At 49.5% G+C, this 13,102-nt stretch overlaps 1 protein-coding gene across 1 annotated transcript in view; it reads right to left on the minus strand.

Annotated features, from left to right (window-relative positions):
- The window catches only part of LOC122390947 (dedicator of cytokinesis protein 3-like), a 33,194-nt gene that overhangs the window by 5,344 nt on the left and 14,748 nt on the right, over window positions 1-13,102 (minus strand). The window contains exons 6-13 of the mRNA XM_043384402.1: window positions 7,399-7,483; window positions 7,057-7,092; window positions 6,663-6,814; window positions 6,291-6,375; window positions 4,322-4,613; window positions 3,813-3,945; window positions 2,796-2,910; window positions 2,296-2,461 (exon numbers count right to left, since the gene is read on the minus strand). Coding sequence (XP_043240337.1) covers window positions 2,296-2,461; window positions 2,796-2,910; window positions 3,813-3,945; window positions 4,322-4,613; window positions 6,291-6,375; window positions 6,663-6,814; window positions 7,057-7,092; window positions 7,399-7,483 — 1,064 coding nt within the window. The remainder of the gene's footprint in view (window positions 1-2,295; window positions 2,462-2,795; window positions 2,911-3,812; window positions 3,946-4,321; window positions 4,614-6,290; window positions 6,376-6,662; window positions 6,815-7,056; window positions 7,093-7,398; window positions 7,484-13,102) is intronic.

Here is a 13,102-nt window from a genome sequence, read left to right on the forward strand (position 1 = left end):
TCAGACGTCTGTTCAGACGGGCGCGATCCGCCGGTACGCGTGAGAGAGGCCCAGTCAAGGTTACGGAAACAAACTCCAGGAGCGATAACAAACGGATGTGGCCCCGCCGGCCGACACACAGACGGCAGTGTGAGTGTGAGGAACACCGGTGTTACCAGGCGGGAGCTGACGTCACAGCCAGCGCTGCCAGATTGGAGACATGGCGCGGTATACACACAGGGTGGGGTGTGTTGCCAGACCGCAGAACCGGCGGTTTACATAGGTGACGGCTAAAGTTATCTTGGATGACGCATGGGGATAGTGTGTAACTGACTCGACCAAACGACTGGGACCTTTGTCTGCGACCCCAGACCGCACATATTTGCGCTATGACGGCCAGATAACAGCCGCAAGATAGGGATAAAGCGGCCCGAACCGCCTTAGTACAGATAACAACCGCAGAGCGCAGCTAAAACGTGTAAAAAGACGTAAGAATTGTTAGTGCGGTGAAGAGATATGCACTTTAGCTGGATGGCAAATTTCAGCGATTTTCTAATGAATGACTCGACTCGATTTCAGCGATTTTCTAATGAATGACTCGATGGTTAACCCGCGCCCCGTAGGGCTACCGGCGGACCCTACCACCCGTAGTGGGGGGCCGTTTCGGCCCCCCCCCCCCCTAAGATCTCGGAAAGTTACCGGCCGATTTTCAAAATTCAAACGGCGTTCGATAGCCCCACCCAGGAACTACCTTGTGACCAAATTTCATTGACCTAGGTCAAACTGATGACGTCACAGGTCAGGTCAAAGGTCAGATTTTCACCGTTCACAGGCATTTCAAGAAATGTGTTGTGAAATCGAGTTAATTGGTAATTTATTGAAAACCATCGATCGTACATTGTTCTTCAAACACATACTTTGCTATCTGAGGTCACTGATACCAGGTCAGGTCACAGCGAGGTCAGGTCACCGGGGGTCACAATATGAAAGTGTCGTGTGATACATGTTTTACATGACAAATGCGATTTTGTGGGTTGGGCAGCCTTTGGGGCCAGCCTAGGTCACGTTTTGGTGAAGGTCAGGTCAAGGTCAGGTCAAATTAGGTCAAATTTCAAAGTTGCTATTTTTGCATAAAATGGGTATCGATTCGATGCAGCTCGTCACGTGGAGTCTAATGGTGGTCTTTGTTTTGCTCTACGAGGTCTAGAATTGCCAAAAATTGAGTTTGAAAATTTGACGTCATCATTTTTGAACAGTTTTTTCGCTATAACTTGGCCAAAAAACGAGGTACCTATCGATCTGAAATTTGGTATGTAGATAGAAGACGGTAGGTACTATCACATATATTCCGGTTTTTTCGAAACTCAAAAAACTTTTTGGATTTTTTGGCTAATATATCCAAAAAAATGCTTTTTTGACTTTTGGGGGCCAAAACTCAAAATTTTCAAAAATCCGAGATAGCAGTTTTGTAGCCCTGTCAATTCTACACCTTTTATGTCTTGATCATTTTTCTGTATCTTCTAAGCTGTAGGCCTGACAGGTCTTCTCGCGAAGGTCTTTTTTCGGTCGAAAATGACAGAACATGACGTCATTCTGACGTCATTTGTGGCCAACCTATCATAGCCTCTGGAAAAGTTTTGGTCACAATGTGTAAAATTGATGCCCGGAGGGGTCCTGAAACTGTGGTGGCGATATCTCCAGCCGTTTAGGAGATATCGACCGAAAAGGACAGGGGGGCCGTTTCGGCCCCCCTCCCCCCTACGGGGCGCGGGTTAATGAATAATTGTCGTTGGTGTATTTAACGACGCCCAAAGTTGGGAATGACGAAACACAACGTATGTACGTGCTCATTTAGGAGGGTAGCACAGCACAATCTTCTTCGGAATCACAAAAATTTCAGGAATGTTGCAGGGGAAACATCAGTTATTTGCTATTTAACTCTCCGCAATCCGTCTTATATTTCCTCTTGAAGAGAACGCAAACATATACACTATACGCAACGTTATTCAGCGCATGTGATAACGATGGAAGAGTCCCAATTAGTATGCAGCAGTTCCCGGCTCCTTTTTTACAGCTAACATTCAAAATAACTTTTCCAGTTTCCACTAACTTTCACCACTGACGTCTGACCTTTAGGACTAGCTGCATGCCTATAGCAGCTGGATCGTAACCCGAATTTACTCATGAATACATGCAGGTACTGCAGGACTAGCCCGCAGTTGCTTTGCGCACCAACTGGAACCGACCCGTAGTTTCCCGGACGAACTGCTGGAGTTCACCCATTATTACCGCCCGAGTAATCAAAAACGAACTTACTGCTAGAGCAGTGGCTGAACTCGAGTCGCACGTGGGCGGCGCCGAACAGCTCGATGGGCACCGCCAGCCGGATGGTGTCGGCCCAGCGCGGAGTGTTGTTGTGGTACAGCACTGTCGAGCTGTACCGCTGGGTACCCGGCTGGCCGGCGGCGCTCACAATACAGTCCTGGGGAGACGGCGGTTCGGCGTGTTAGTGAGTGGCGTCGGAGACACGGCAGCGGTGACTGGGGTCGTGAAGATTGATCAGAGAGGGGACGGTGGTAGTTCGTTGCGATTCACGGATTTCTAAAGCACAAAAATATCATTATTATTTCTAATGACAATTGCAAAAAAAAAAATCATTCGTTGAATGTTCAAAAATGCCTTAGCAACGACACGTTAAAAATCATATGACTCTGATTTCCTGGAGCACAAGTTTCAATTGCGGATTCAGTCCGCAGAAAGTCGTACACAGATATCGTGCCGTCACTCCACACCGCGCCCCGTGCCGTCCGTCTCACCTCCACCAGGCGTCCGTCGGCGCGCACCACCATCACCGCCACCTCGATGTTCTTGCCGGTCGACTTGCCGCCCCTCTCAAACTCGGCACGGTCCAGCGTCAGGTACAGGTCGTTCCTAAGGGGAGAATAGTTTACCGTCAGGTACAGGTCGTTCCTGAGGGGAGAGTAGTTTACCGTCAGGTAGGTACAGATCGTTCCTGAGGTCGGAGTACCATATAGCGTCAGGTACAGGTCGTTCCTGAGGTCAGAGTACCATAGCGTCAGGTACATATCGTTCCTGAGGGACTATTACGATGGCGTGAGTCAGGTACAGGCCATTCCTGCAGAGGCACAGTGGTCATGAGGAGAGACGTAGCGTCAGCTCTCTTCTGCCCGCCATCTCTGCATCATGCGCTCCTTGCGTGAAGGTCAGGCCATGTCAGCTCTTTGAGGGGCTGTTCCCGTGGACAGATACACAGGTAACTCTGCCCTATCCCGGACCCCATTATACCGCGCCAGTAGCGGCGCCGTGATCTGCGCCGATATCGTCTCGTGGCGCGCCGCTGCGCCGCCGCTCGTCCCGCCGGCGCCACAGCCGCCTCCGCAGCGCTGTGTTCCAGGCGGAGCTGACAGTAGCTGGTATGGGGGGGGGGCGGCCACAACTACTCAGAGATGGATATCGGATGATCGGAATCCGCGGAATGTCGGGACAGGAGTGCGGTCAGGCCTGATTCCTGGAACGCATAGTGAAGGGATCGAAGGCACCTGTAATCACTGATGTGTACTGAATTTTTAATAAGTGACCATCTGTCGTTTCTTGAGGCACTCTGAGCGGCCACAGAAGGAAATAAACGAAAATCGACATGTTGTTACACACCTCAACTCGCAAAATAGCTGAAAAGATGACACCCTGAAAAACGTGTAGCGTGAAGCTTGTGAACGAGCGGAAGACGTTCGGTACAATACCTATTACAATGCAAGCAATCGTCATCATCAATGAAATAAACAAAAATAAGATACCTATCAGTTGTCACTGACCTGACATCTCCCGGCATGATGACGTCCGGAAAGCCGAGTTTTCTGGCGATGGCAGCGTGTTTCAGCAGGAGGGGATGGTCCCGCACCAGGTGCGATTGGCTGCCGTTCAGAAGCCGCAGCGACAGAGACAAACCTGCGGGATAGCGCACACGAGACACACAGTCAGTTATTCTGTAGATACACAGGCGAAGCAGAAAACCAACTGAGCCCCCACGGACATACCGTGGGTGGGTTCCACAGTCACTGAGCTATTCTATTGTCCCGTGTTTATTGCCCATTGCATTCATCCATGTCGTTTGGGATTTTACATAAATATTTACTTTCAGTGCAAGACAAAAATGGGAGACAATGCGCTTCATTTGAATTTTTCTTCGGTCAGTGAAGTCTAGGCTCTTGAATAAAGTGAAGTAGGAACTCAATTCGTGCTCTAACTCAGTGCGGCATGGTGAGGGAGAGTAACCAGCAGCAGTCCCAGACTCTACACCTGTGGCCGACTCGCCGCCACTGACCGTAGCTGCCCTGTCCGGAGAGCGGGCTCAGCTTGCTGGCCTGTCGGATGATGAGCTCGTGCAGCTGGCCGAACTCCCTCTCCTCTGCCTGCTGCAGCCGCACGGTGAGCTGGCGTTCAGTCGCCTCCCGTCCTCCCAGAACATCCCACAGACAGACGGCCGCGCAGCCCAGCGGCCGTCGCAGCCGCTGGGGCCCCGCGCGGCGCCCGGACTCGGCCGGAAACATGCGACCCAGTCGGAGCGCGCGCACCACCAGGTGCAGGTCCGGCGCGTGGTCCACGTCACCCAGGTCCTGAAGGAAGGGGAGGCGGAGAACTGTCAATGCTGCAGAAAAACGGAGGCGGAAAAACGGTCAGAGCTGCCAGAACGGTGTCAGGGAAACGGTCAGACACTGAATTTGCGTGAGCACTTTCGCGAGGGCGCTGATTGCATAAGAATAGAAGGACGTTTGCTAAATAATGCAATTTTCGCTCAATCAAAAACAAATGGAATGCGATGCATTGATAAGGCCGTGCAGAAAATGGTCGTGACTTGAGAGTTGTGACAGAAAGCTCATCAATACCTTTCAATTAATGCCTGTGTTGCACGGAACTGTGACAACGCTAGTCGCTAACAGCTGAAGTAAATTAGTAAAATGCTCAGTGGAAAGGTTCAAACGGGTATGCTGTCTCGTGAACGATAAAGAGAACCGCACCTCGAATATAGTGAAACAATTTTGTGTAGATGTAGCCCAGGTGCTGGCTCATGGAAAGGTGAAACAAATCGGTGGGGAAACACGGCAGAATCCGACAGATGAGGGAAAAACTGTGTTACATAAACTTTTTATTTAATAAAAAAAATCGGCCAAAATTCCTTGTTTTCTTCTGGAACCGTTTGATCATTCAATAGATCAGTTTCTTGCGTGACGTATGTCGAGCGACACAATTTTGAGCCATCACGTTCAGCCTTTCTGATGAACAGTCACATGCATGTGACCGTTCGTCAAAAAGACTGATAGTTCGCGAGACATCCTCCGATTAACGAGCTTGATTCAGCGTCGGCGGTCTGGCGCCCTGCGAACGTAGTACACCAGCCTGCTACCGCATTCAGCCCATGAGTCATTGCCATGCACGTGCGGCTGCCAGCCCAGTGTGAGCCGTGTGAGACGCGGCACCATCGGCCCAGTGGGACGCCTTCCGCGCCACTCAGCATGGCAGCGGCGTGCCTTTGACGAAGTGGCAGCACAGGTTCCCCATCCGACACGTCCCCGAGATACATATCTGCGGCTTGCGCGCGCCGGGAGGGGTGAGAAGGTACGAGTGGGCCACTTGGAACACTGCAGTGGTTTTATTGTAGGTACGCAGAACGTGTTAGTCATTTAGACACACGCAAGTGCAGAGGTGCTCATAAACCCGTCAAGAATCAACTGCACCTACAAAAGGGATAGTTTCTAATTTCTATGCCTCAGAAAGCCTAAACTTTCATATCATCAGATGTCACGTTAAAAAAGAACACGTTCAAAAAGCAGCGCCGTTGTCATCATTACTCAGCCCAGAGTCTTATGCACTTATCGAACTTGTAAAAACACAGCCGTATGATATGAACTTGAGCAAAAGACGTTTAACGATGAGGATGTCGAGCGATGAGGCCGTGATATCCATCCGGTAGTCACTTCCCGGTGTATCGAGTACACTTCTAACGACTGCGTGAAAGCATGCGCTGCATAACAGCAGCTTACAACATCCGACTGATACAGTTACGCAACGATGGCATCAATATTTGAAAGCAATGATTGCAACTGTAACTGGCAACCTAGAAGTAAGTGAAAGAAGGAAAGAAGGAAAGAAAGAAAGAAAGAAAGAAAGAAAGAAAGAAAGAAAGAAAGAAAGAAAGAAAGAAAGAAAGAAAGAAAGAAAGAAAGAAAGAAAGAAAGAAAGAAAGAAAGAATATGATAATCAAAAAGATGAGATAGGTATCGTTGCTTTCTTACCGTAAAGACGGCTGAGGAATTGTTGGCAGACTTGTTGCAGAAAGGCTTGACGCCATCTCTTGATATCAAAACCACAAATCGTTCGCTGTCAAAAACGAAGAAAATGCCGAGTCAGAACAATAGCGAGACAATTAAAAAAGCTCAACCATTATAGCACTAAAAGCACTCTCAAGCAAATCACTAATTCCTGTGATAGAGCAAATAGCATACAAAGAAGCGTTCAATTTTATGACTTATTCTTTGACTTTGTTTTAATGCAATTTGCCTTTTTATTCATGTTACGCAGCTAGCTTCAGTACATCATTTGTAAACACGACAGTGGGCCAGGGACCCTGAAAAAGGTACGTCACCAATCCACCATGGGCGCCTCACCTGATAAACCTGGCGCGCTTGGCGTCGTACAGGGAGAAGTCGAGCTCCACGTCTTCGACGATAGGGTAGCAGAACTCGCTCACAGACAGGTGCAGGTTGTGATTGGTCACCGTCGGCTCGGCTGGCTTCTTCTTACGGAGCGTGCCCCGTATCTAAGGCAGAAAATGAGCGCAGGGGTTAATTACAAAGGCTTCTTTTCAATGTGATTCGGAGTGATGGAATGTGACTAATGAGGTTACGGAATAGGTACAACATTAATTGGAAAACAAAATAAATAGAAAATAAGTCATTTTTACCGAAACTTATCGAAGTAAAAAAACTAAAATTTCAAATACAGTAACGTATATGTCCTGAAACACATTTATCAATTAATGCTAGTTTCAAAGCCACTTACCGACATCCCTTGTGACGTTTCCAGACTTTGCGAATGCTGGAATACCATAAGAGGCGTTAAAATCGGGCGAAATAAGATATGCGCTTATCACTGGATAGTGAATATTCAATTCATATACTTTTGATTACGAATGTTTGTCCTATTCTTTGGATAAATGCACTCGGCAAATCAAAACATTGTACAAAATATACGTTCAATAAATATTCATTAATTGCTACGGAAGGTAAACCAATACCGCACAGGTATTGCATGACAAGCTGCGCTAGATACATATACGTTGTCTGTTTCACTTTGTTCTGTTTGTCCAGCGCCAGTTGGTGTGCCCGGCGGTGTGCCACTCACCACGCGGTGCAGGTCGACGACGGAGATGGTCTCGGGGTCCACCATACAGCCGTCCATGCGGGGCACAAGGTCCAGACCCAGCCGCCTGCGGTAGACAGAGATGAACGGTCAGATACTGCATGAAGCAGACATAGGGACTGTCGGAACGGAACACAGAATACACGTCAAAAAGCGCGGACACCTTTTTTAGTAGGTACGAAGCCACATTCATAAAAGTGAGGGAAATTCGAACCGAAAAAACTTTTAGAGAGAATCCCCGCTTGGTCTTCAGCGTCCGATACCACCCGTATGGATATCCCAATGCATTTGCCTACATTTCCGATGTAGGCTGCAGCTCAACAAAATCGACGTTTTAGGTTGAAAACTGGTATTCAGCTGCAAGGAGTGCGTATCCTGTGCCAATACGCTTTTGCGTGCCGGACTGAAGAGTGAGCAATAAATCATCGCTATTAGCCGCACTGTCCTAGAACATAGCTATCTATAGTCCATACCTTCTAGGTCAAAGTTTGCGTCTCTGGATTCTTCAACCTGATAAAATCAATATATTCAGCATGCAAGGTGATTTTGCGACCACCCAAAACTACGAGCAAACTTCAAGGCATGGTATTTTGATAAGTCTTTCTTTAGTTCCTCGGACAGAAATAACAAAATAGACAACCAGCACATGCCGGTTCGCATCAGACTATTCAACTTGCAGCCAGAGGCTAAAACTCTCCAATTATCCCATTGTTAACTTTTTACACTGTCATCCAACATCTCAGCAGCCGGGGCTCGTTAGGAGTTAGGACTGTTCGCCGCTCCTGACGGCCTCGAACGTTGCACCAGCAATGGACTCCCAGTCCTCAGTGCACTGTTATCCTTCGCTGATCAGCAATGTCGCCTTCGTGACAGCTTCAGGCGGCTGCGGTTCCATTGTATTGTCAGTTAATGTGACGCCATCCCGTGTTCATCGTTCTGCGACACCTCATCGATAGCAGGTTACCCACAAGACAAGAATTGATAGCTGGTCGCATGTTCATCATGCAGTTTCAGTCGTAATCGCGGCGTTTGGCAATGGTAGCCAGATTGCGTCACTCGTTAGAGCAAGGCTACCTTGTAACGCCCGCTCCACACAGTGTAATCATAGACCGTGACCATTTAACAACGCTCGTGAGTCGTGACCTCACGAGCTCACGACAGCAATTACATCTGAACGGATCCTTTAATGTGGCAAAGGGTGGAGTGTGAATTAAAACTACTGTCCTCATTTAGCAGAACAATACCTTTTCACAGCAGAACAGGGGATGCATGGTCTATTATAATGACGGCTGTTTATTTTAATTAGACACAAGGACGGCACGACAATTGAGATATATGCACTATGCACCGTGAATCGTGCACTGTGCACGTCGGTCGTGAATCGCCGTGTTCTTTGTGTTAACACTAACCACCTAGTCCAGATTCCAGAGCGGAATCGGTGCCACGCACGGGACACAGCAGGAAAAAAAGAACAGCTGCACAGCACGAGCGGCCTATGTCGGGCGCGCCACGCGCCGCAGCGCCGCAGCTGCGCCACGCCACGTCGCAGCCGCGCCGCGTCGGGTCACACTTCCGCTGGTAGCGGCTTTTTGTCCCTGTTCCGGGCGACAGTCGTTTTTCCTGTGTCAGAGGACCCACAACACGTCATTTGTAGCACCTAAAGACACGGCACACTGGCTTGTCGCAGCTAGTTCGGGACTAAGTTGGAGCCCCTTGGTACCGGGGACGGCACGTCAAATGTCAAAATATCCGGTGCAAGATATCCGTCGTTAGTGAAATAAATTCAGCAGCGTAGTTGTAGGTAACTAAGAAGACGGGAGGGGTGGAAACCATGAAATAATCTCTGGTCTCTTGTCCTGCGGTATTTACAGAGACACCTTTATAGGATAGCAAAGGTATTCTTATTCCGTTGCTAGCTTTGATTTTTTATCAAGGTTAATGGGTGACATCTTATAAATCATAATACGCACACACATGAAGAAAGCACAGAATGACAAGCCGTCTCCCGATGAGAATCCCTTGACTTCTCACTGTCGTAATCAAAGCGGCAAGCGCGAGCATCCGTGTAGCTCGAGTGAATCAGCGTGGCTCAGACAGAGCTCTTTCTTCCCAGACTCAGATGGTAAGCGAGCTGGTCTCAGCAACGCGGATATACAACTTGACCAACAGGATGTGTCATGAATTAATAATTCGCTGTTACAGACATGCCTAACCTCATTCAACTGCATGAATGAGATAAACGCGGCGAGATAAATAGCAATCTGGACTAATATGATGTCAGGTGACTCGGCTTTCCCTTTTCCGTCACGATACTATTATCAACAGACGGGTGACCGGTGAGATAATTCTACATCTAACGCCACTGCCGAACACCTCACGACATCGTCCACTCTCAGACAGGTCAGAGACCTCACGTCTCAGACGTCCTCGCTGGAGATCGGGCCGACATCTCCAGGAGGGCAGATGGAGGGCCGTCGCCCTCCTCTCGGCGCTTCCCGCCACTTCCGCAGCGCGCGCGCGCTCGCGCACATGTTGGGGACAGCTGCGCGGGATGCTGTGCCTCCGTGGCCCCGCGCGCCGCCGCTCTCAGCCGGAAACTGAAGGGGAGGAGGGAGGATGCAGCCTCCAAGATAGGACAGCTGCCGGGCGCCTTTTTATTGATGTGGGCACAGCAAAGGGTGCGTTCAGCAGCGTTTGGAACGGAATGGAAATGTCTTTGAAATTCTAAAATAACAGTCGTTGTTGGTTTACGGGCGAGCATGTGTGCACCAGGTGTGTTGAAAAGCATGCGGACAGTGTGCTCCTGCTGCAAGATACTTATGTCGAAGATGAATAAGACGTCATTGACAACTGTTGTCATGCGCTGAACTAGTGCAGACTTTAAGCTAGATAAGACCACCACTGCTGCGACGCAAGCAAAGGCAATGCGAAAACACTTAAATTTCACTTTAGATTTTAATGGCCACTGTGAGTCAGAAAAAAAAATGAATCGCAGGGCATCAAGAAAATAGCATTTTGGTCCAAAATCTTCAATAGGAAATTAAAAGGCGTGAGTGAGTGACGTAGAAACGCGTGAGCCATATATTCTCTTGTCCTAAATTATTTTCCTTTTTTATACACGGAGCAAGATGATACCTATGTACATGAAAGGCTGCCTTACAGATAACATCGACTCCATCGTGGGAGCTGAACTGATGGAATCAGACAATTAGCCGTACTTTTCTCGTTCAATATTCTCACACTACTTATCTGAGCACCGGGGTCAGTACACTCAGTCAAGACCTCGTGAGTTATTTACGTGATTTAATTCGTTAACCACCGCATAACCCCGCCGGAAGTGGCTGATCTCTCAGCCAGCGTCCGGAAGCTTCTCGCTACCGGGAAATAATTACTATTCACACCTCCGCGCCAAGCTCCCATGCAAACCATGGTGCACCGGAATCAGTAGCGAGGCTGACGGCGGCCGCCACCGTCCGTTACCCTTCCCGACATCACAGGCAGCCTCGATGACAGGTGTGTCGGATGGAGCTCCGATCTGCCACCCGACACGGGCGCCGTGCCGAATTTGTCAGCCCGACACAGTCGACCGCCCGACAGCATCGGCCGCCAACACTGCAGAACACTGCAGCAAAATGTCAATGAATAATTACAGGCTGTGACAGCGAGAGAGACGTGTAATGCATATGGTCGAGATGTAATTCATATATCCAGAGTGTACTGCATACAGTGCACCATCTTTGAACGATGGGCGGGCGGTTACAGGCCGAGCACGAATACCTACATAGTGACAAGCCGGAAAGATGGCGAATCAATCCGAGAGGATGTTTCGCAAGAGTTGCATTAATGTGTCATATGTGCGCGAGCGAACGGCATCTCCATTTTGCCGTGTATATCTCAAGTGATGCATGAAATCAAATCACACGGCGTTCGGACGCATATGAAGGGTCATAGCTGTCCGTTACCACCTCCTTACCCCTCCCCTCCGCGGTCGTCAGTGGCTCGCGATGATAGGTCGTCACGTCACGGTACAAATCGTGGCCGTCACGGCTGCCCTGACCGTGACACCGCTGACAGACGGCCGTGTCAGGATGTCAGATCACTTCCCGGGTCCGACACGCGGGCCTTCCTCGGGAACGGGGCGGGACGTCGCCCTTCAGTCGTCACTGTGCGAGCTATATAGAGCTCGCACAGTGCAGGCCTACCAGAACCAGAGCCATGAGTCCTCGGCCATCACAGAAGGGACGGGCGATCACGCGATGCGCTACTGGTCGTACGGAACGCGGACTAACCTTTACGTGTGACAGCCGACACGATTTTAAGAACACGTTGGATTTGTTTACTATTTCAGCCCAAGATATGAATCGACCGATATACAAGTCGGTCGGGACAAGCGTCATATTAACTCATTTCACATGTCTCGATCAGAGAAACACCATTTCACCAAGCAAAGGACCCACGAGTCTTCAAACGCAGCCTGTGGATTGTGAGAACGATCGCAGACCTGCCAATGACCTCTCCATATTTCTGCGTCGTCTGTTTGAGTGTGGTCCGGCCGGCGCGCGTGCGTGCGTGTGTGTCGGCGCTCTTTGATGTTACGGCCGGGGCCGCATTCGATGAACGGCGGACGGAAGGCCGTCCGGATGCCCCGCACGCTGTCGAAATGATAGAGGAGCAGACGTGCCTCGCTTGTGTCACTGCTCAGCGCTGGGATTCGTCCAACGGGAACGACAGTCAACACGCCCTCCCGTGAATATCTCAGCCATTACCTGACTAAATATTAACACCTAGTCATCCATCCAGGTAGAGTTCGCTTCCAAGTTCCAGGCGGCGATGTTGATAGCTCGTATCAGAATAAACCAATCCGCCTGGGAACTGAGCTGAGTCGAATACACAGTTCGTGCCAACTGCCAGCTATCTGTGCCATCAGTTGCCAATTTGGGCCAGAGTGGCAGCGAATGTGGTCCCACCGAAACCGCAAGCCCACACCATCACCGTGAGAAATACGCTGACTTTTCTCCGAGCGTGGCGGTCGTATTCCACAAACTATTGCAATCGGACAGGAGCCCTTTGTAATTGGTATCATCGCCAGAGGATTACATTTATTGCAAAAGAAAGAAATGCATTCCACTTGAAATAGTTAGATGATGGTTGTAAGAAACACGATAATTGTTTGAATTCACACTACATAAACTGGAAACTGAGTACATACTAAGCATAAGTAAGATGTGACCGATACCGACTAAACAAAGAATAGCAATGCTTCCCACTTTGCCTACTGACACCTATAACTCAGCACTCATGTATCAGATAGGACTGAGGCGATACCATCACACCCCTTCCGCTGGCGGAAATCCGCGAGCAAACAAACTGCTGGAGTGAGTCAGTTCGGCGTCTTGTCCGCCCTCGAATCGGTTGCCTAGGATACACTGACCAGCCGCAACTGATATCCAGCAGAGAACGACATGGTGTTTACGTGTTTACAGAAACCGAAGATAGACGTGTGTCACCCAGTCCGAACTGCCACACCCCTTCTTCGATCTCGGCACCCTGGCTCTTCGCATCTCTCCCTCTCCCTCTCTCCCTCTCCCTCTCCCTCTCCCTCTCCCTCTCCCTCTCTCTCTCTCTCTCTCTCTCTCTCTCTCTCTCTCTCTCTCTCTATTTTCTCTCATCTGACATGTGCGCCTAA

Source organism: Amphibalanus amphitrite, unplaced genomic scaffold, assembly GCF_019059575.1.
Source record: "Amphibalanus amphitrite isolate SeventyFive unplaced genomic scaffold, NRLGWU_Aamphi_draft 000416F_arrow, whole genome shotgun sequence".
Taxonomy (NCBI): Eukaryota; Metazoa; Arthropoda; class Thecostraca; order Balanomorpha; family Balanidae; genus Amphibalanus; species Amphibalanus amphitrite.